Source organism: Gobio gobio (genome assembly GCF_949357685.1).
Source record: "Gobio gobio genome assembly, chromosome: 16".
Lineage (NCBI taxonomy): Eukaryota > Metazoa > Chordata > Actinopteri > Cypriniformes > Gobionidae > Gobio > Gobio gobio.
This window is the reverse complement of record NC_137109.1, coordinates 9287897-9311334: the sequence shown is the minus strand read 5'-3', so window position 1 is coordinate 9311334 and position 23438 is coordinate 9287897. Positions and strand designations below refer to the sequence as shown.

The following is a 23438-nucleotide window of genomic DNA, read 5'->3' as shown; positions in this document are numbered from 1 at the left end:
TCATCACTGTCACTTTTCACCCAGCCGTCCAATCACAGTGGAGGAGGGGCGGGACAAATACAACACCGACCAACCGCCACATTCTGCTTGTACAACGTCAACAGGTGAAAACAAGCAGTATAATAACAGAACAAAATCATTTAAAACAAGAGCCAGAGCAAATACTTTACACTGTATCAGCATTTTATATAGAATCAATACAGAAACAAACTATCTGTGAAATGAGATGCTAGTAACACTTCTGTGGATATTCCGTATCAAAGAGTCTCAACTGAAAAAACGCTCTCAAGCGCCCACGGCGAGACGTTTTCAGCAGAGTGCCTAGCGTTTTCAGCTGGATATAAAACGCTTTGGTGGACACGCGGCCTAAGGCCATTTAGTGGCAAGAGTCATAAAATATCATGTTATATTATTATTTTTCACAAGAGGTGAAAGGCAAAAACACTGTACTTACATATGTAAGATATTTTGAGCTGAATTAAAAGGGTTATGCATGAAATTGTGAGTTATTTTGAATTTAAGTTGAAATAATGTGAAGAATGTGCCTAAGTTACTATTTATTGATCAAATCTAGTAATTTAGGGCCAGTTTTTCAAAACATTTAATCTGGATCAAAATGATCTGGATTTGGAAATCCCATGTTTTGCTATCCAGGATCAGGTAATCCATCTGACTTTTGTGCCGGTTTTTCAAAGCAAAATTGGATTGGATCACCCTGATCCAGATACACACCTTTTCAGATGACCAAATCTGGATTACTAGTGCTCTACGGAGCCCCTAAAGGGACACGCTGATGGAAAAACTATGAGTTGGGGGAAAAAACTAATTCAAATGCTTTTGCATTCTCTCAGAAAAGTTTCACGTAGCGTTCACCCGAGAAACCTTTTGACTGGTTCATCTCTTATAATTGATAAGAAGTAAAAAGTCTTATAAATGATTAAAAAAACACTTTAAATGTAATATAATATTTGTGTTTGACATTTACAGCTGTTTGGAGATTATTTTATATGGCTAAATCTTTTTTTACTTTGACTGTAGGCTACCGAAAGGCTAGCCTAATGTCTAGTTCTAATTTATTACTTTAACAATTAGCCTAACTAATCAAGAGCAAAATAAAATAATGTTTTTGTGTACAAATGGTGCATTCTTTGACCAGTTTTAAAGTTTTACTACATTTTCTTCCTGGAATCCACCTTGAAATCCTAACAGGATGATCCTGTTTTTTTTGGATCAACGTTATCCAAATCCTACTAACAAGTTTTGAACAACACAAACTGAAGGTTTGATCCAGATTAAAACTAGGATTGGATTCCGTGATCTAATCTGACATCAGATCCCTTCTTTCCCTTTTGAACAACCCATTTTCAAGATTTGATCCAATCCGATAACCAAAATCCGATCAGTTTACCTTTGAACAACTGGCCCTAAAAGATAAAATAACAACAAAAATCTCAAAAAAAAACTGCATTAAAAATAATTAGCAAAATGAAAAGACAAACATTCTGGACAAAAAATAAAAATTAAGAATAATTTTAGGGCTTCGGGTCATTTTGACCCACAAGGGAAGGATTTGTTACAAAGTGTGAGGGAGGGATGACTGATAGTAATTGAATGATGAATTCTCAAATGTACAGAAGATTTTTTTTCTCTTTTCCAGATTCAGTTTTCTTGCTCATGCTGACAATATCTAAAAAAACAAAACTAACAGCAAATAAATCATGCCGTTCAGACTCCTCACAGACAGTCAAAGAAACACTCAACGTTTAGTCTGCATCCAAAAGACAAGCTAAACAAACCTTTTATTTATAGAACGTTTATCATGATTATGTGTCCAGTTATGTTTGTGTCTTAGTATGGTGAGAGCTATAATAAACAAAAACAACAACGTTTAACTGATTATAACATTTGTTTACCTGAAAAGTCCCTAAAATTAAAGCTGAAAGTGCACAGTTATTGTATCAATTCAGTTCTGAATTGTCGGCATCCCCCCCCCCCCGAAACAACACTTGACCGTACAATAGTACAACAGTTAGTCATTCATCTACTCGCTGTTAGTATTGGTTTCACACCAAACCGTGTACCAGCCATGGTTGTTATTGTACAATAAAATAATTAGGTATTAGGGACAAAATATGAAGTCCGTTTTGCAAGATTTGCCATGAAAATAGAAAGAGAAATAAAATTAATATCCAAAACGAGGTTTATGTTTTGGGGTTAAGCACAGATCAAGACGACTGACACTGTCAGACAGGATGCAATATATCACCTATTTTACATGTATATTAATGTGTGTATATCATGTTTACATGTGAACATGGACTATTTGAATCTTGTTTGCAGAGATGGTTCATTATTGGGATATGGAGTAATGTGGATGTTTTTACTCAGCAACCTCCAAAAGATCACCAGTTGAAGAGCGAGTTCTGTCCTAACGTCATGAAGTAGATCTGACTGCATCCACCCGACTGGACAGAGGCAAAAAACACCTGCAGAGAAACACAGGCTTATACAAATGTGTCATAGCTTTTAGTCATTCACATGCATATAATGCCCAGACTACCTAGAATTATTTGGAGAGATATTATATAAAGCACAGAGAAAGATTTCCTTACTTTATCGTTTCTCTCACACAGGAACTTGAGCTTCTGAGCCTTTTTGTGCATGAAGACTCCCTCTAGACTTGCGGTCTTGGCAGATCTGAGCTCAATGGCTTTCTCTCCCCATCCCATCACTTGATTTGACTGAAGGTAGGCTGCCATACAACAAAGAAACAGATGCAAATCAAGTCAACAAGTCACGTCTAGCTCTAACTCTCTGGAGATGATTTGGAACAAACAGGGTTTTCTGTCACTGCTGTTCAACATGAGCAACTCTGAAAAAGAATGAGTGAAGTTTTAACACCGCATCAATATATTCATCTGAACTATATGAAGACGATGTAGATAAAAATGATTCAAGTGCCCCTATTATGCTATTTTAAAGGCTCCTAATGTTGTTTCAGAGTCTCCTACAACAGGTTTACATGCATCAAAGGTCAAAAACAGTTTCATTTTCTCATAATACACATTGTACATCATCCCATTTTTCAATGATTCTCAAACGACTCGATGGATGAATCAGTCTCTCTAAATCCCTCCTTTCCGTGAGATACTCTGCTCTGATTGGTCAGATGGCCCAATCTGTTGTGATTGGTCTACTGCATACAGCGCATGTCAGAAACGAACCGCTCATTACCATAAACTTCAGCTCCAGAGGCTTCCTAAAGCTCAGTGATTGTACACTGTAAAGACAGTAGTAATGGGCGATATAAACGATACAAAATTGGTCAAAAATACTATTATTTAAATATTACTCCTGCATGTTCTGTGTGAATGGTGGGCGCGCACACACACACACACACACACACACACACACACACACACACACACACACACACACACACACACACACACACACACACACACACACACACACACACACACACACACACACACACACACACACACACACACACACACACACACACACACACACACACACACACACACACACACACACACACACAGATGAGCAGCAGCAGCAGCAGCTCACCAACATTCATGCATTCAAAACCAGCTAGTCTTGTCCATCAACACTAATCTAGTCCAAATGGTGTCAGCACTGATTCATTCAAATATTCCTTTGCTGCCATTGAGCCAACAGCCACTGAGGGAAATATCACCCAGACTGATGTGGAGTTCTACAGAATAGTCACCTCCATCTATTAGTAAAACTAATAGTCTATAGCACTCTAAGAAAATAGCAGAGTCTGGAACCCCTTTAGAGAGGAAGTTGTCTTGAAACCTCTTTTAACGAACAGAGCTCAACATTAAAGCAAAGCAAGGGAATGTGAGACTCTGTCTCTTGTTTACTGGACTGAACACATAGATCCCAGTAAAGAACTTTACGTCACATCCTCCAAACATGTTTAAAGGCCTGTGTTCACACCAAGAACAATAACTTTATTAGCGTCCACATACACGGATGATAGCGTTATGTTTATTCTAAGCGTGTGCTTCAGCTATGTTCCCTTTCGAAAGGGAACTCTCGCTGCGTCTAGCTGACGCTATGGGGAACGCCCTCGGCGTGACTGGTGTCTGAAGCTACTATCGAATCACGGCAAAGTCTTTGACCGACGTCAGCCCATGACGTCATCAACGTGCGACCCGGAAGTATAAAAGGGCGCCGTGCCAACACATACACATCTTTCTCGTCTTCAGGGACTGTCTGTTTGAACTGCTATACGAGTTAAGGTAAAACAAATTCAATTATTAATACACACGAGTGTGTATTTACTGCCTGGGATCAAGAGCATGCACAGTCAAGTTCATTTGAAGTTGTTTGTGTGTGAGTGTGAGCGGTTTTCAATCTGAGATCGTTCCACTCTAGTCTGGCTTTTTTCCTGAGGGAAGAAAGTTTGGCATCTGGGACTGGATGATGCTGTCCCGCTCAAGCTGAGGCTGAGCGTTGGCATACATCATGGGTTCTCAGATGCAGCTCGCCGATCGTCGCGCCGATCTGGCGGCTAACGAGACTAAACAGCAAGTGCTCTTAGGGATGGCTGGTGAGAGTGGTATGAATCCTCTCAGCAATCTTGACCGTGTATGCTGAGCTGATGAATGTTATGGAACGTGCTGCGGGCAGGCTGCTGCTGCCATGTTGGCGCGTTAGAGGAGAGATCGCTCGTGATAAATTGCATGATCGATTTCTCCTTGGCCATAAACCATCAGCTCAGATGAGCCTTCCATTCCTTCTTGATCTTCTTACAGAGATCGAGAGGGCATGGAAGAATCCATATTCTACCCAATGTTCATCAACATCAGCGTTTTAACTTCGCTGATGTCGAGGGGATAGGGGAATATGGATATGTGTTGAGGCTACCGACTGGCGAGGAAAGTTTGCGAACTTTTCTCGCATTTCGTGGGCATCAACACTGAAGAGCTCAAACTCTGCCTTTCTAAATCACGTTGTGCTTTAATGGCAGGGGCATACACGGCAGCGGGTCAGGCTGGTGCTGCTTTTCACACCATGGCGGTGTTTCAGGCGTACCAGGCGGACCTACTGGAGGATCTCGACCAGGGGGCCGGGCTGTCCCCTGAGGCGGTTGCTGAGCTGCGCCGCACCACAGATCTGTCTCTCCGGGCCACCAAGCAGACTGCTGCTGCTATCGGCCGCTCTATGGCGGCTATGGTGGTTACGGAGAGGCATCTGTGGTTGGGACTGGCTGATATCGGGGAGAGAGAAAAGGGTTTTCTCTTCGATTCGCCGGTTTCGCCTACTGAACTTTTCGGCACTTCCGTGGAGGCGGTGGTTGGAAAGTTCAGGGAGGCGAAGGCGCGCTCAGCGGCATTTAAGAATAAAACATGCATACCGCTGAGATCCGCGCCCCCACCCAGGCAGGCGGGACCTGGTCCTTCACGGTCTGAGGACCGTAGGCAGGACCAGAGTGCTAGCGTCTCCTCTCGTGCCCCCCCCCCCTCCTTGGAGGAGCAGGGTACAGAGGAGATGGGATTCCCGCGGGAAAAAGGATCTAAGGGAGGTGATCCAGGACAAACGTTCTCAACGAAGGCGTTGGTGATGGATCACTTCCCTTGAGGGCGATTACATCATAGCCCTCTCCTTTTTCCTTTTTAATGTCTTTTTATGACTTTTACCCAGGCGCTTCTTACATCAGGCCTGAGGCGGGCCTATGGTGAGTAGAACTATGTTCTGATGGCCCGCCCGGACTTGCTCAGTGAGAACGCCCCTTTCAGGCATTCAAGGGCGGTAGAACATGGTGGTGAGAACCGCACAATGAGTCTTCGCTCAGCATGCCGCAGGTGAGAGTGGTCATTTTTGTGTGTTATACTAAAAATATGTATTTCTTACAGACCCCAGGTTCCTGTATAGAGTTGGGTATTCATCAGAGAGAACTGTCTATTCCCCTGCTTAGTTAGGCTTTAAAACAGCACCATTATCTGGGCTATGTTTGTGAGCGTGTGTTGGCTTTCCCTGGTTGGTCAAGATGGCGCCAGATAGGCCACCGCTTATGGTTATCAGAAGATGGGCCTCCTCTCATTTTGAGAGTAGTGTTTAGGCCGCCACTCTTTTCTTTGAAATGTTTACGGATTACTAGGCGGTAGCACACTTTTCTGATAGAATGTAGTGTTTGTCTACCGCCTAGGGTTACTATGTGTCTTCGGTTCCCTAAGCCACTGCAGGTTGGATTAGTTTGTCTCTGTTACGACTGAGCGCTGCGGCGTCAGTTGGTATGTGGATGAAGGAGGCGCGTTGCTGAGGCACCGTCACCTTTTTGTTGTACTTAGATCGGAGGCCTCCTCTCATTGAGAGTCGTTGGTTTTAATAGCAGTCAGTTTGTTTGTCTGGCAGTTATTTCTCGTTTTTTGCGAAACTCGTACAGCTTGTAGGCTTCTACAAGCCTCCCTGGAACGGGTCCCCATAGTAATGGGTAGCTATCATGTGTTAGGCCTCAGCAGGCCTCCATGAAAACGAGCCGTAGGGTCTAATATTACTACAACCCACATTTTTCAAATATGGCTGTCCCAGTTAGCAGGAAGGATTGCACCGTTCTCAAGATTAAACGGTGACAGTGGTAGGCCTTATCAGGCCTCTAGTAAGGCAGGTGACAATGCTTAAGCATCAAGGTACTACTAGCCTAGCTGGCTATCAGGTTAAATAGGGGTAAATACGCTCTCCTGAAGGTCGGCTGTCAATTGTAGGCCTCAGTAGGCCTCTTGAACAAGGCGCATTATCAGTTGGAAGGCCTCAAACAGGCCTCACTGGAGGTATGTACCGATGTGCGCATCAGGTCAGCTAGCCTGGAGGCTATCAGGTTGTAGGCCTCATCAGGCCTCCCCGAAGGCCCGCTGGTAGGTGTAAGGCCTTACTAGGCCTCCTTGAGGGTGAGCTCTCAGGTTGTGATCACTACCAGAAGCAGGTTGTAGGCCTCATCAGGCCTCCCTGAAAGGCCTGCTGTTAACTCTAAGACCTTACTAGGCTTTCCTGAGGGTGAGTTCCCAGATTGTGGTCGCTCTCAGAGGCAGGTTGTAGGCCTCATCAGGCCTCCCTGAAAGCCTGCTGTTAATTCTAGGCCTTAATAGGCCTCCCTGACTCGAACAAGGTAGTAGGCCTCATCAGGCCTCCCTGAGGTGTTCCTGGGGTCCAGTCATCTGAAACAGTTAGCACGCATTGCAAACAGGTAGCAGGCCTCTCAAGGCCTCCCTAAAGGCTGCTTATCAGGTAGTAGGCCTTAATAGGCCTCCCTTGAGGGCGAGTTCCTTAATCAGGATGCTCGAAAAGCCTGCGTAGCTTGACTGTCGAGTCCCAGATGGTGGTCACTCGAACGAGGTAGTAGGCCCCATCAGGCCTCCCTAAGGTGTTCCTGGGACCCAGTCATTTAGCACGTATTGCAATCAGGTAGTAGGCCTCTCCAGGCCTCCCTAAAGGCTGGTTATCAGGTAGTAGGCCTTAATAGGCCTCCCTTGAGGACGGGTTCCTTAAACAGGATGCCCGACTAGCCTGCGTAGCTTGACTGTCAAGTAGTAGGCCTCCATTAGGCCTCCTTGAGAAAACAAGGGTAACCTCAGCAGGCGGTATTGCTGTCAGGTAGTAGGCCTCACTAAGGCCTCCCTGAGGACGGAGTCCCGAGCCTGGATGCTTGGGTTTCCAGCATGGCTTGCGGTTAGGTAGTAGGCCTCTATAGGCCTCCCTGGAATACCCGCTATCAAGTAGTAGGCCCACAGGGCCTCCTTGAAGTTGAAGTTCCTGAGCTAGGCACTTTGATTACCAGTTCTCTGTGAGAACTTGTGGTAGTTGGGCCTATAGCTGGAGGTTACTCGCCAGGCAGGCTCAGCTGCTCCCCTCAATGAGGGTCGTCTATGAGTGCTCAGCCGCCTGAGCCTGGTCAGACGGTCGTAGGCCTCTCATGAGGCCTCCCTGTTAGATCAGTCCTTAGGCCCTTTCGGCCTCCCTACTGCTTTGAAACACAAGCACCTGGTAGATCCTTGATTTGAGCAGGCAGACTCCCCTCGATAGCAAGGGTTGAAAAGCACTACGCTGAGTGTTGCTCTCTTGGATAACCCGTCTCTGAGTTCCGGGCTAAGTAAGACTGCCTGTGTTTCAGTCCCTTAGCTTGGACGCCCTTTGGGCACCATCCAGAGGCTCTGTTTTGAACAGACAGGGTTGGCTAAAACGAAGTGTCCATAACACTTAGGGCACCAGGTCAGGCCTCCCTGGTGGCACTCGGGAGAACTTTTTCCCGAGTAGTGACTGGCTGGGGTTCCTTCGGGTCCCCTAGCCACATTCCCTTGAAGGGACCCCTTCATTGGAAGTAGTGGTCCCGGGCCTTCGAGCGGTCTAGATGGAACTCCACGCAGTGCGTTAGGGTTCCGTTTAGTTGTATAGCTTGGGCTATGACCGTAGGGAGTGCTGTCACTGTCAGCCCAGGACCTGAGGGGGAATCGCTCAGGTTTTTCTATGAATTACTTGAGTTGACAGTTGTCACTGCCAATGGGCAGACACTCCCCTCAGCATGGCGGCTTTGGTATATCGTTCCCCATAGCGTCAGCTAGACGCAGCGAGAGTTCCCTTTCGAAAGGGAACGTCTAAGGTTACGTATGTAACCTCTGTTCCCTGAGAACAGGGAACGAGCGCTGCGTCGCGTTGCCATGCTTCAGGGCCTATCTGCCATACAGTCCCTTCAGACGAGAAGATGTGTATGTGTTGGCACGGCGCCCTTTTATACTTCCGGGTCGCACGTTGATGACGTCATGGGCTGACGTCGGTCAAAGACTTTGCCGTGATTCGATAGTAGCTTCAAACACCAGTCACGCCGAGGGCGTTCCCCATAGCGTCAGCTAGACGCAGCGCTCGTTCCCTGTTCTCAGGGAACAGAGGTTACATACGTAACCTTAGACGTTTTCAGAACATAAATGTACAAATTTAGTTCTGAAAGTGATTCCAACAATATGTTCTCGTTGTGGTGGCAGATTCTGGCGTTTTCTTAGGGCGTAGTAGCCTGACAAGCCAGACCCACATCAAGATGTTGGGTCTGGAAACTCACCATTGGCAGGGCTCAATCCGAGGGGCGGGATAAATGGTTGTCTTTCAAATTTCCTCTGCATGCAATTGGATAGCGCTACAGCCAACCAGAGCAAAGAAGAAGGTGAAGCCGGGCTAACGTTAGTTGATAGACTTTCGCCGTATCCGGTCGGCAAAACTCCGAACACATCTTCTTTTCTTAAGAATGACTTCAGTGCCGTTCTTTGTTCTTTTCTCAAAGAAAAGCTTACAGGGTTAGTTCACCCAAAAATGAAAATTCTGTCATTAATTACTCACCCTCACGTCGTTCGAGACCCGTAAGACCTCCGTTCATATTCGGAACACAAATGAAGATATTTTTGTTGAAAGCTGATGGCTGAGAAAGGCTTCTGATAGGCCTCCATTGGCATTCAGTACACTTATACTCCCAAGACGGATAAAAGGCACTCAAAACATCTTTACAAAGTCCATCTCACCACAGTGACTCTACAATAATCTTACGATGCGACGACAATAGTTTTTGGTGCGCAAAAAAAATCAAAATAACACCTTTTTCCAACTTGTTACTGCCTTCCGTGTGTGCCTCCACGACGCATGCGCGAGAATATGACGCAGATCCGGCGTTCGGACAGATGACCCAGAAGTGATTTGTTTACAATCAGAGGAAGACGCGCGTATCTCAGCTGTTGGATTCTACATTGATCGTGCTTTAGGTCTCGGCGTAGTGCTCAAAATGGGGTTAGAGTGTGCATTTCATGGAATCCCGAACCCCGGCGCTACGTCATATTCTCGCGCATGCGTCGTGGAGGCACACACGGAAGGCAATAACAAGCTGGATAAAGGTGTTATTTTGATTTTTTTTTGCGCACAAAAACTATTGTCGTCGCATCGTAAGATTATTGTAGAGTCACTGTGGTGAGATGGACTTTGTAATGACATTTTAAGTGCCTTTTATCGGTCTTGGGAGTATAAGTGTACTGAATGCCAATGGAGGCCTATTTGAAGCCTTTCTCAGCCATCAGCTTTCAACAAAAATATCTTCATTTGTGTTCCGAATATGAACGGAGGTCTTACGGGTCTCGAACGACATGTGGGTGAGTAATTAATGACAGAATTTTCATTTTTGGGTGAACTAACCCTTTAACTCCAAGTCTTCCAGAGTCGCGGCCAAAGCCGATTCAAAAGACCACTGCTTTGTTTACGAGTAGCACGCAGAACCTCCGAAACTCTGCCGTGACGTGCCGTCATTATGTTAAGCCCACCCACCGACTCTACACACGCTGTGATTGGCCTGACCAGAGTTTGCTTTTTCCAGCTCTCAGCTCTACCGAGAGTTGCTAGACTACACTCGCTAGGGTGCGTTTAGATTTGTAGGCTAAGGGCGTAGATCACTTTGTTCGGAAACAGGGACTTGTTACAATGTAGCATTTTCTTCTTGGTTTGGTTCGCTTTCACAAGGCGACATTTCAAATCGTACCAGAATGTGTTTATGCAAGTCACATGTGAGTAAAACTGTCCTCTTATTGGTCAGAGATTCCTCTGCGTCATCCATCAAGATGGATTGAGAAGTTTGCTTGTTGATTCATCTTAAGAAGCTAATAAACACGAGAAGTGCCAGTAATACAAAATTTCAGTCATCATTCAAGATATTACAAGCTAGAACAGGGAAACATTCATGCTCTAACTCAGTGGTTCTCAAACCTGTCCTGGAGTACCACCAGCCCTGCTCATTTTGTATGTCTCCCTATATCTGACACACTAATTTCAGGCTTTGCAGTCCCTACTAATGAGCTGATGAGTTGAATCAGGTGGGATAAATGAGGGAGACATACAAAATGTGCAGGTCTGGTGGCACTACAGGACAGGTTTGAGAACCACTTCTCTAACTGATTATAATTCATTTAAAATGCCGTTTGAGAGCGAGAATCAAGGCATTTTAAGATGAAGAGGCGCTCTTTGTTTTTCAACTGCAATTGGTAATGTGCCCACTCACTTCTCCGGCTATAACCAGACCAAGCTCAATTTAAGATTGAACATTGGTCTGGGGAGTCTGCTCTGTATTTTCTACTGCACAAGAGGCGAGCATTATTAAAATGACATTGTACGCAATCGATTAGTCCTTCAACCAATCAGACCACAAGAGGCGTGATCAACGGGCAACGACCCATCGCTTCTCTATCCGCCATCGTGTTAAACACGCCAAAAGCACGCCAGGTGGATAAGCCAGTCTGTGATTGGTTCCCACAAATGTGTAACAGAAGCAGTAGAAATTAATGTACAGGTTTCCAGACTGAGTTGCAGAGCGAAATCAAATCGCCGGCAGATCAGGCTGGGTTTACCCAGTCTACCCACTCACAGAATCCGGCACTTTTGCTTTCTATATAACACATTTCCTGTTCCCCGCTGAGGCGTTCTCGGAGCAATTGGTTTGGTGCGGATCAGAGCATGTTTATAAATATATATGTGACCTGATCCAGCAAAATGAGTCACAGTGACCCACATTTCAGATTTGGAAAGAGGAGACCATAAGCTTTAAACAGTCCCTCCAGAAAAACGCGATTATGCGATCGCGTGATTTAACGCATAATCAGCCAAAGTCCGCATATTCATGCGGGGGCCGCATTTTTTCAAATACGCCGCACTTTCGCCGCATAAATTGCCTATTTCCGCGTGCAAAATATGCGGGGCTATCATGATTTCATAATCCCCGCATTTTCGTTGCAAAAAAAGTCATATATATTAGCAGAAAGTTGAAAAATGTTCGTTTACTTCACACAAGAGCCGCCATTTCCGCCTATTGCCATGGGAACGTTTTGAAGTGACGTGATTACCCGACGCGAACGTCATCGAAAAGCTTCAAACCCCGTGGAGAAACCATAGATACCGGTGAAACCATGATGAAGCACAAACTCCCATTGGCCAACAAAAATAACAGCAAAAGAGCAAAGCAGTTTCCCTGTGTGCTGACTGATTTCAAAACACAGCTTTGAAGCGTTATGAATCAATGAGTCGATTCAGCGGTTTGAAGCGTTATGAATCAATGAGTTGATTCAGCGGTTTGAAGCGTTATGAATCAATGAGTCGATTCAGAGGGTTGGATCGCCAAAGTCACGTATTTCAGCAGTTTGACACGCGATCCGAATCATGAATCGACTCGATGATTCATAGCATCATGATGCTGTGTTTTGAAATCAGTCATCACTATATAAGTCGTTATTTAGTTTTTTTTGCACACAATAACTATTATCGTCGCTTCATAAAGTTATTGTAGAACCACTGTAATGAGATGGACTTTGTAACGACGTCTTTAGTAGGCTACCTTTTATGGGTCTTGAGAGTGTACATTGTGCCAATGGAGGCCTTTCTGAGCCATCGGAATTCAACTAAAATATCTTAATTTGTGTCCAACAACATAAAGGGAAGTCATTAATGACAGAATTTTCATTTTTAGGTGAACTAACCCTTTAAGAGATTGCACTTTGTGCATTGGAAGCACTCAAATGTCTGTTTTGTATAGCGACATCTGTAAAACAGGAAGTTATTTATTAATTTTTTCAGAAGTTGTAGCATATTCCTTTTGTAAAGCTACAGAACTTGATTGACTAAATGTTTTGTAATTTTGAGCCATTATTAAGGTCTTCAATAAAACAAGATGAGAACTTAATTATATTCCAGCACTTTCTGTGATGTAGTGCTTTTTTTCTCTTTCTCATCAAACCGCAGTTTTTGCAAGTTCCCGCAATTTTATCGCATAAAATTGCATAAATATCCCGCATTTTTCATCGCATTTTTTAAGAAAACGTGCCGCATAATCAAGGATTTTTGCCCGCAACAATCACAAAAAAAAGCCGCATTTTTCTGGAAGGACTGTTTAAAATGATATCATAGTCAAAGTCATACAGGGAATGGTATTAAAGATATACTCATTTGAATTATGGTCGTCCGCCCTCTTTTTCCAATTGAAAACCTGAGAAAATCGCTTTTTAATAGGGCTGTCAAAAGATTAATCGCGATTAATCGCATCCAAAATAAAAGTTTGTGTTTACATAATATATGTGTGTGTACTCTGTTAATTATTATTTATATATAAATACACACACAAACATGTATATATTTCAGAAAATGTTTTTATTTTTATATATAAAACATTTATATTCATATATATTATATAAATGTAGTTACAGTATATACATGCAAATATTTCTTAAATATATACATGAATGTGTGTGTATTTATATATAAATAATAATGAACAGAGTACACACATATATTATGTAAACACAAACTTTTATTTTGGATGCGATTAATCGCGATTAATCTTTTGACAGCCCTACTTTTAAGCTTTTTTTTTGGGCAGTTTTTTGTTAATATCTTTCAAAATCAATTGCATTTAAAGGGATAAACTATTTATTTTACAGCTTAATTTGAATTAATATTTTAAAAGGCACTTTTACAAAGATTTACTAAAATCAGAAAGATTGAACAGAGGTGCTACATTTTTGCTTGAGAGAGGGTGTGTGTGTGTGTGTGTGTGTGTGTGTGTGTGCGCAACCCCTAACAGATAAACACTTATTATTAAACACGTTAGACGCTTTATTTCCACTTTTCTATAATTTTCTTAATTTTTATTGAAAATAAATGCCTTTCCGATCTAATGTGTGATGGGAAAAGGGAGTAGAGCGAGTTCGGCAAAGGGCGGATTCGAACCTCGGGTCGATTTGCGTCAAAACCTTCTGCCATGTGTTCTGCCCCTACACTATAGCCACTCGAAATGTGGCTATAGTGATTTCCATAATTTTGTATGTCCCAACCAGACGTTTAGTAAACAAAGCTAAACAGTATTGTACTATCTTTCTGAGGAGATCTGCTTGCTTGTTTACACAGAGCGCTGCTAGTCTGACAGGAGGATGACTGGACCAAATCGTGCCGGTCAGTCGAAACAGGGCTTCCCATTGACAAATGAGCAGCGTTTGTGTCACTGTTTGTGTACATTTCTAAGCTTTTTGATTGGTTCTATACAACGTTTAACACCATATTCGGAGAGCAGAGATAGTGGCGTTTCAGGGGATACCTGGAATATAGGGAAATGCTCAGAAGTGACGAGAGGAGTTGAGAAAAGCAATGTTAATTTCCAGGGAATATAGTAAAACTTTGTCACCTTTAATTGTAATTGAAATACCTTTACTCAATTATCTGGACTACGAAACTTTGGGAGATTATTTTTGAATGTCTGTTCTTTGAAATTAGCTAAAAAAGGGGCGGCAGTGGCTCAGTGGTTCATGTAACGAACCGAACAAAGGGAGAAGATGCACAAGGCTCCGAAACAAACGCTCCTGAGAGAGATTTAAAAAACTTTATTATTCTTTGTGTGAACAGGCCTTGAGGCTGTGACTTTCTTCCACACACAAATCTGCTCATATGTAGGAAGTGGGCTGAAAGATGACTCATCCATCCAAATGACTTGTTTTACTTTTTCGTATTTAGAATCTCATTCACATCAGTCAACACAAGAACTTCCTTGGTATGACTGCACCTCAAGAGCAGTAATATAGCTCACGACCAGACCGCATTTAGACAGTTGCATCAAAAAACAAGAGAAACAAAAAAAAGCTACATTATCTATAGATCATAAATCATTGGATGTCTGAACTGTAAATGACTTACAACATCGGTTGTAAGTAGTCTTACTAATAGATGTTGCAGCTGTGCTTTTCGAGTGTTGAAACTCACCGACAGAGGCGGGCATCTCCCCCCACTGCAGCACCGTCTCCTTGGTGATGCGGCCATAGGTGTCAATATAGACGCCCTCATCCTCGTAACACAGCAACAGCTCCATCCCACTGCTGCTGGGGAGGATGATGATGGCATGCGGCCGAATCAGGCCTTGGATCTGAAACACACAGACATTCTGTTATAAAGAGGATTAACAGTAGCTGCCTAAATAAATACAAATTAACCTCCATCCAGTGTGAGTAAACACATCACTCTACTGTACTGTGCATGCCATGGAGTCAAATTATCCATAGCTCCTCTCAAGTGCATTTACTGGTCATGGCACGTAGGGGTCACCTGGTCATAACATAAAAGTACTACAGCCAATTGTATGCTAAGGCAATGCATATTAAAACAAAAGGACTACCTATTTTCATTTAAAAGTCGCAAACATAGGCTGTATGTTTTCTTCAGTAATGTGTTAATTTACGGAAGCATATCACATTATGTCACAAAGTATCACAATAGGTATTTTCTCTGCTGCACCTTCAATATGATGATTTTATTTCTCAGCTTTTCGTTCAAAATGTTGCTTTTTTTTAATGAAACTTACCCACATTCAAGTGATGATAAAAAAGAGTGCATGAAGCTAGAATTTTTTGAGTGTTTAAAAGCAGAGGGTCTATTTCTTTTGATATACATTTCATGTTCAGATATTCATACAACAAAATATTCTGGGGGGCCATTAAAGTTTTGTGAAAATTATCAAAAATGCTAACAGTGGCTGGCAACTATTTAACAAAAAAATCTCTGGCGGGGAAAGAGTTAATGTTATGTATATTTGAGCCATTTAACATAATTGACTTAATTATATTATGCATAAATGTCAATTAAGTTCTTTTTTAAACAGAGAAACAGATAAAACTTTTTTTTAGAAAATCGAAATGAAAATTAGAGGGAGGAACACTTGTCCAAAATACATTTTCATAAAATATATTGTTGTAAATAACTTATAATTTGGGGTGCCTCTTAGTATTACAGCCTAATGTAGCTATACGTGTTAATGAATTGAATGTAACTTGTCTAATAACGTATATAGTATGTTTATTTTAGTGATCCTGATGGGTCCCAAGTATAGTGGTCCCTGAGGTCCTTCAACTGTCCTCAGTACTTCCAATGATGGCTGCTGCCATGTACATTTCCCCATCTGGCACAGAGGCTACAGCATCCACTGCCCCAAGTCCAGGGGTCCCAGAGGTCCTAAGCCTGGTGGTCCCATAGTTAGGGTTAGGGTCCTGGAGGTAATTCCACTGTCCTCTGTGCTTCCTATGATTGCTCCAACCATCCTGTTTCTGTGGGCCATGCACACTTCTCCATCTGACACAGAGGCGATGGTGTCTTATGTCCTGTGGTTCTGATGTCCAAAATCTGGTAATCCCTAGTTCCAGTAGTCCTGGAAGTCCCAAGCCCGGTTGTACTGGAGGTCCCAAGTCCAGTGGTCCTAGAGTTTCTTCCACTGTCCTCCTCAGTGCCTCCAATGAAGGCTGCCACCATCCGATGTGTGTGTGGCATGCACACTTCTCCATCTGGCACAGAGGCGATGGTGTCCACTGCAGCACCCCCAGAGGCGGCAGCGTCTGCTGCCTAAGTACAGTGGTCCAGGAGGTACAAAGTCAGGTGATCCCTCCTCCAGTAGTCCTCCAAGTCTGGTTGTCCTGGAGGGTTCATATCTATTGTTCTTATGTCTAGTGGTCCCATGTCTGGAGGTCCTGGGTGTCTCAAGTCCAGTGGTCCCTGTGGTCCTTCTACTTTCTTCTGCACTTCCAATGGTGGCTGCAGCCATGCAGTGTGTGTGGGCCTTGCATACTTCCCCATCTGGTACAAAGACTGTGTCCACTGCAGGCTTAAGTCCCATTGTCCTGGAGATCCTAAGTCTGGTGGTTCCGGAGTTCCCTCCACTGTCCTGATTCCCTCCAATCTCTACAGAGGTGATGGAGTCCTCTGCAACTCCCCCAGAGGAGGCTAAGTCAGCTGCCTTAAGCCCGGTGGTCCTGAAAGTCCAAAGTCAGGAGTTCCCAAGTCCAGCAGTTCCAAGTCTGGTTGTCCTGAAGGTCCTAAGTCTGGTGGTCTCAATTTCAGTGTCTGGTCCCTTAGTCCTCTCTTAAGCCCCGACGGCTTTACCTTGGTCCTCAGCTCTGTCATGGCCTCCTGATCCCCAGTGGTCTTCTGCTCTGCATGATGTCCATCTCCCCAGGCCTCACCTTGGTCTCCTGCTCCACTGGGTCTGCCTTAAATGTCCCATGTTCTTGACCTTGATCCCTTCCCCTATTTCTCCTCATTTCAACATTCTCCTGGGCTTTTTTGTTTGTTTTGTGGGCACTTGTGGGCGTCAGGAGTCGCTCCTTAAGTGGGGTGCTCTGTTTCTTTGTGCTCTTGTTTTATGTAGTCTTTTCGTTTGTAGTGCGGTTTAGTTCCCGTTGTACATCCCCAGTATATACATTTTACAGTTGGCATATCACTTCCTATAACTCCTTTTGTTTATGCGTATGTGGGGTGATGTAGCACTGTTTTACTTGACTAAATGAATCATACTAAATACATTTGAGAGCGTTTAAAGTTGTGTTGTATAACGTTACTCTGTGCATTGGTTTGGTGGATGGGAGACACTTGTTGCACATTGCAGTAAGCTAGATCAATATTAGAATATCATATTAACAAAAGCTGGATGACTTGTTAAAATGATGACGGTAAGTTTGAACAGCGTTTGCATACCTCTCCTCAACAAGCTGCATGATTTGAGGTATCAGTTGTGTCAATTGGAGTACTTGGTGTTAGGGGTTTGTTCAAAAGTAAGAGCAATAGCAATAACTGCAATGCTTCATTATAAGGGTGGGTGACCAAAATATATCACAATAGGAGTAATTTGATTTCACGATAATGATATATTTCACCATATGTTTGCTTTAAATAAGGTTCTTTTGATACCATTGGACTTTCATAATGTCACCACTTTCAATATCACAAAAAACTATACTAGCCTATGTAAAAACTCTCAAGCTCACTGAAGACAAGTAAACAGTCAGTGATAAAATAAGAACAAATAAAATACTAATTACAAGCAATAGGACACAACTGCAATAGAACAAAGACACAAATGAACTGGACCTACCTGAAAAACTTTAAACACTAGAAATAAGAAATACTAGGCTGCATAAATTATAAGTAATAAAATGTATAAAACATACTGCATATCTTCACTGTGTAAATGAAATATACATTTATTCTTACTAAAGTGAGACGAAAGTGATTCAGTCAAGAGCAGTGAGAGATTTTCTCTTTTTTGTTGTTTGATTATCATTAATGTCACAGATGACAGCAGGTTTATTAGGATGCTGTCACTTACCGAATGCACGGATCCAATAAACACATGCGTTTTTTATTCTCAACTGTTTATGTTTACTTAAGACATAAATGACTGTTTACGAGCATACTTGCAAATACTTTTTGACACAAGTGTGTGTATTTAACTGTTGAAGCCCAAATCAAGCTCAGTTCAATACTCACACGCTCTATGAGCTGTGGCTTCACGAGTGCGTCTCTCAGACAGCGCGCACATGTACCGAAATTAATTCTTTCACTGCTTACTGCGTTTTGACGGGTTAAAATCCCTAGTTCCCCTTCGAGGGAACTCGCACTGCGTCGTCGAGTGACGACACTCTGGGGAACGCCCACAGCGTTACGCATCTGAAGTATGAATGAAATCAAGCCAATCTGATTGGTGGTGCGTCGTGACGTAGTAGATGACGGCATACCCGGAAGATACAAAAAGGAAGCTGATGCAAACACACACTAGCTTTTTTGCTCTTCAGCGAAGCGCTATATGTGAAAATTGTCTGTCTATTTGGTGTTGTTTTGTCACAATATTGTATCAGTTCACGAGGTGTGTGCACCCGTGTCCGCGATTCATTTCGGGCACGGACACACAACTTTTGTGTGTACAATGCCTGGGCGTGCAGCACGCTAGGGGCGGCTCTCGAGCCGCCTGTAGCGAGTGTGAAAAGCTGCCGCTCAATTGCGCTCACGGCTGGCCGTGTTCAATGAGACCGGCCAAGCCCGCGAGCCCCAGGGTTCTGGGCCCGCTGTTGCACAATGAGTTCTGGGCCCGCTGTTGCACAATGAGTACACAATGAGTTGTGTAGGTCCTGGGATAAACCCTATTCGGCCAGACTCACCAGCCCTCCAGTACTCGACTTTGGTAACGTACTGGGGGCGGCCGAACAGGGTTATGGGACACTGCCGAGGGTAGAGGAAGCTCTCGCGAGCTACCTCTCTCCCGAGGCCGCTTCGTCCCTGAAGACCCCGGTATTGCCCTCCAAACCAGCGCGCAATACATCAGCGCAGGTAGGGAGGGCATATATGGCGGCTGGGCGGGCTGGTAGTTGCCTGCACACTATGGCGGTGTTGCAGGCCTACCAGGCCGACCTCAAGGAGCTCGACGAGGGCGGGGGCCCGTCTCCGGACGATGTCCTCGAACTAAGGAAGGCCACCGATTTGTCTCTCCGCATCGCCAAGGAGACAGCCCGTTCCATCGGCCGCTCCATGGCGGGTATGGTGTGTGTGGAGAGACATTTATGGTTAAACCTGTCGGGGATGAAGGAGAGAGAGAAACACTTTCTCCTAGATTCCCCGGTTTCGCCTTCTGGGCTTTTCGGCGGCGCGGTTAACACCGTCGTCGAGAGGTTCCAGGAGGTGAGAAAGCAGGCGGCGGCCTTTCAGCAATATCTCCCTCGTCGATCCAGCTCCTCGGGGAAGGCTGTCTCAAAGGGATCTGAGGACCGTCCTTCAGGCAAAGAAGGCTGCCACTAAGCGGTCCTAGCTGCGGCTGGATCGCCGAGAGCTGCCCCCCCCCGGGATGGAACGACCGAGGTCGTCTTCCCCCCGGAGCTCTCGGGAGATCAGTGCTGTGTTCCCGCCGTCACAGACGCTTCGGGCCTCACTGATCTCCCGCACACGCGTGCTGTCTTCGCTGCCTCCAACAGGACTTGCGGCTGGACAGCAAACGTGTGCACCCACCGAAAATCGTTCCCGACTTCTCCCTGCCGGTCAGCCGCTTAAGGGGATTGGGAACGAGGCTCGGTTGACACCCGAGGCCAGCCTCGAGAGGCTGGTTCCCTTAGTAGATTATCTTGGCGCATGGACATGCCTTCCGAGTGTATCTACATGGGTCCTGCAGACTGTAGAGCTGGGTTACAGACTACAGTTCGGTTCTCCTCCCCCGAAGTTCAACGGGGTGGTCCGGACTGTGGTCGGCCCAGAGCAGGTTCGGGTTATGGAACAAGAAGTACAGGCCCTGTTAGCCAAGGAAGCCATAGAGCGGGTTCCGTTGGCGAACAGGGACTCCGGGTTCTAAAGCCGGTACTTTATAGTTCCCAAGAAGGATGGTGGGTTGCGTTCAATAATAGATCTCAGGCTCCTGAATCGGTCTCTGAGGAGATTCAGGTTCAGGATGCTCACAATTCCAGCCATCGTGAGTCAGATCCAGTCCGAGGACTGGTTCGTCACGATAGATCTAAAGGACGCATACTTCCATATTTCCATCCTTCCAACCCACAGGAAGTTCCTGAGGTTCGCTTTCGGGGGCGAAGCGTACCAATATCGGGTTCTTCCCTTCGGCCTGGCACTCTCCCCTCGCACCTTCACCAAGTGTATGGATGCAGCACTGGCTCCGCTGAGACTCCAGGGCATCCGTATACTAAATTACATCGACGACTGGCTCATACTGGCCAGATCGCGCGAGGGTGGCGGTTCGGCATCGAGATGTCGTTCTGGCCCACATAAGGTGCTTGGGGCTGAGACTCAACACGAAGAAAAGCGTGTTGACGCCCTCCCAGAGGACCACGTTCCTGGGAGTCGTATGGGATTCCACGTCGATGCGGGCACGTATGTCTCCCGCAGCGCGTGGAATCCATACTGGCGACGGTCTCCAGAGTGAAGCCAGGTCGCAGCCCTCACTGTGAAGCAGTTCCAGAGACTGCTGGGGCTCATGGCAGCAGCGTCCAACGTGATACCTTTTGGCCTGCTGCATATGAGACCCCTACAGTGGTGCTGAGGGCCAAGGGGTTTTCCCCGAGGGGAAATCCGTTTCGTATGATCAGGGTAACGCGCAGATGCCTTCGTTCCCTCGTCATATGGCGGAAACCTTGATTCCTGTCCCAGGGGCCAGTGCTGGGAGCATCATGTTGCCGGAGAGCCGTTTCAACAGATGCCTCCCTCACTGGTTGGGGCGCGGTCATGGAAGGCCGCTTTGCGAGAGGTCTGTGGGAGACCCGGCATTCTTCATGGCACATCAACTGCCTGGAGATGCTGGCGGTCTACAAAGCTCTGAGGAGCTTTTACCCGGACCTCCGCGGCCACCATGTCCTGATACGCTCAGACAACACTTCGGTTGTCGTGTATCTCAATCACCAGGGGGGTTTGAGGTCGCGCCCTCTATGCAGACTGGCGCATCAAATCCTCCTGTGGTCCCAGGGGAGGTTATCGTCCCTCAGGGCGATGTACATTCCCGGGGACCAAAATCAGGGAGCAGACATCCTGTCGAGGCAGGGGCTGAGGCCCGGGGAGTGGCGACTCCACCCAGAGGTGGTAGAGGCCATGTGCGAGAGATTCGGCCCAGTGGAAGTGGACTTGTTCGCGTCTCGAGAGACGTCCCACTGTCCACTGTGGTTCTCTCTCAGGCATCCAGCCCCGTTGGGACTGGACGCCATGATGCAGACGTGGCCGAGGCTGCGTCTGTACGCATTTCCCCCGATCGCTTTGCTCCCGGGAGTTCTGGAGCGGGTCCACCGGGAGGGCATCAGCCTGCTCTTAGTAGCACCCTGGTGGCCCACTCGAGTATGGTTCTCGGACATCATAGCTCTGCTAGCCGGCTCTCCGTGGCAGGTTCCTCTGAGGAGGGATCTGCTCTCTCAGGCAGGGGGCACAATATTTCACCCCCGGCCAGAGTTGTGGAGCCTCTGGGTCTGGCCCCTGAGGGGGCTCGGTACCTAGAGTCGGGCCTGTCAGCAGAGGTAGTCGAGACCTTACTCAGCTCCAGGGCTCCTTCTACCAGGAGACTGTACAGCCTCAAGTGGAATGTATTTTCCACTTGGTGTAGAGAGCGTGAGGTGGATCCAGTTAACTGCCCAGTGGCTTCAGTGCTGGAGTTCCTCCAAGATCGCTTCTCCCCTGGTCTTACCCCGTCCACCCTGAAGGTGTACGTGGCTGCCCTTGGGGCTTTCCACGCACCTCTAGGTGATGGACCTTTGGGGAAGCACCACCTGGTTGTACAGTTCCTCCGTGGGGCTCGGAGGATGAGGCCGGTAGCTCGCTCCAGAGTCCCAACCTGGGACCTGGCGGTGGTTCTGGAAGGGCTGGCTGAGGCCCCCTTCGAGCCACTGGAGCTGGCTGAGCCTAAGAACCTGACCCTGAAGGTGGCCTTTCTCCTCGCCATTACCTCTCTGAGGAGAGTGGGAGATCTCCAGGCCTTGGCGGTCACGCCAACCTGCCTGGAGTTTGCCACCGGCGGAGTAAGGGCCATCCTTCACCCTAGACCGGGTTACATTCCCAAGGTTCCATCTCAGGGAGCCCGGTCTCTGGTTCTTCAGGCTTTCCATCCCCCTCCCCACCTGACGGCGGAAGAGGGGAGACTTCATCTGCTCTGCCCGGTCAGAGCTCTGAGTATTTATCTAGAGAAGTCTTCCCATTGGAGGAGGTCAGACCAGTTGTTGGTGTGCTTTGGCTCACCCAAGAAGGGGCTGCCTGCGTCAACTCAGACGATCAGTAACTGGATCGTCCAGGCTATAGCCACGGCTTATAGGGTGCGCAATTTGCCTTCACCCATGGCCGTGAGGGCCCATTCCACCAGGAGCATGGCTTCATCAGTGGCCCTCCTTTCTGGCGTCTCGCTTCAAGAGGTATGCGAGGCGGCCGGGTGGGCCACCCCACACACCTTCATACGTTTTTACAGTCTGCACCTCCCGGTGACGCCTGGTGCTCGAGTTCTTGCGTCCTGAGTGTGCCTGGGTTTCCAGCTTCACACTGGGACGTGGGGGTGATTCGGTGTGGCCTAGTGGGTATTAACGTTCCCCAGAGTGTCGTCACTCGACGACGCAGTGCGAGTTCCCTCGAAGGGGAACGTCTCGGGTTATGACTATAACCCTTGTTCCCCGAGAAGGGAACGAGACACTGCGTCTCGTCGCCACACCTATCACGGCTAGAGCGCTTGCTTCATCGCAAAAGAGCTTGTGTGTGTTGGCATCAGCTTCCTTTTTGTATCTTCCGGGTATGCCGTCATCTACTACGTCACGACGCACCACCAATCAGATTGTCTTGATTTCATTCATACTTCAGATGCGTAACGCTGTGGGCGTTCCCCAGAGTGTCGTCACTCGACGACGCAGTGTCTCGTTCCCTTCTCGGGGAACAAGGGTTATAGTCATAACCCGAGACGTTTTTAAACTGCAATGCTTAAAAACGCATGCAAACAATAAGCTTCCATGACCCCGCAGCACAGCAACGTCATGAGCATAACAGCAAAAGAGATGCTAGTCCAAATCGGTTAACCATGTCTACCGGTATATTTGCGCACCCCCTACTTAATTATTGTAGTG

At 46.2% G+C, this 23438-nt stretch overlaps 1 protein-coding gene across 8 annotated transcripts in view; it reads right to left on the bottom strand.

Moving 5' to 3' along the window:
• Positions 1–1653: 1653 nt before the first annotated feature.
• The window catches only part of LOC307139683 (mitogen-activated protein kinase kinase kinase kinase 4), an 89176-nt gene continuing 67391 nt past the window's right edge, over positions 1654–23438 (bottom strand). For all 8 annotated transcript variants that reach the window (XM_079838734.1, XM_079838739.1, XM_079838735.1 and 5 more), the window contains exons 30-32: positions 14809–14968; positions 2613–2752; positions 1654–2486 (exon numbers count right to left, since the gene is read on the bottom strand). In XM_079838734.1, the coding sequence (XP_079694860.1) occupies positions 2403–2486; positions 2613–2752; positions 14809–14968 (384 nt within the window). In that variant the 3' untranslated portion in view covers positions 1654–2402. The remainder of the gene's footprint in view (positions 2487–2612; positions 2753–14808; positions 14969–23438) is intronic.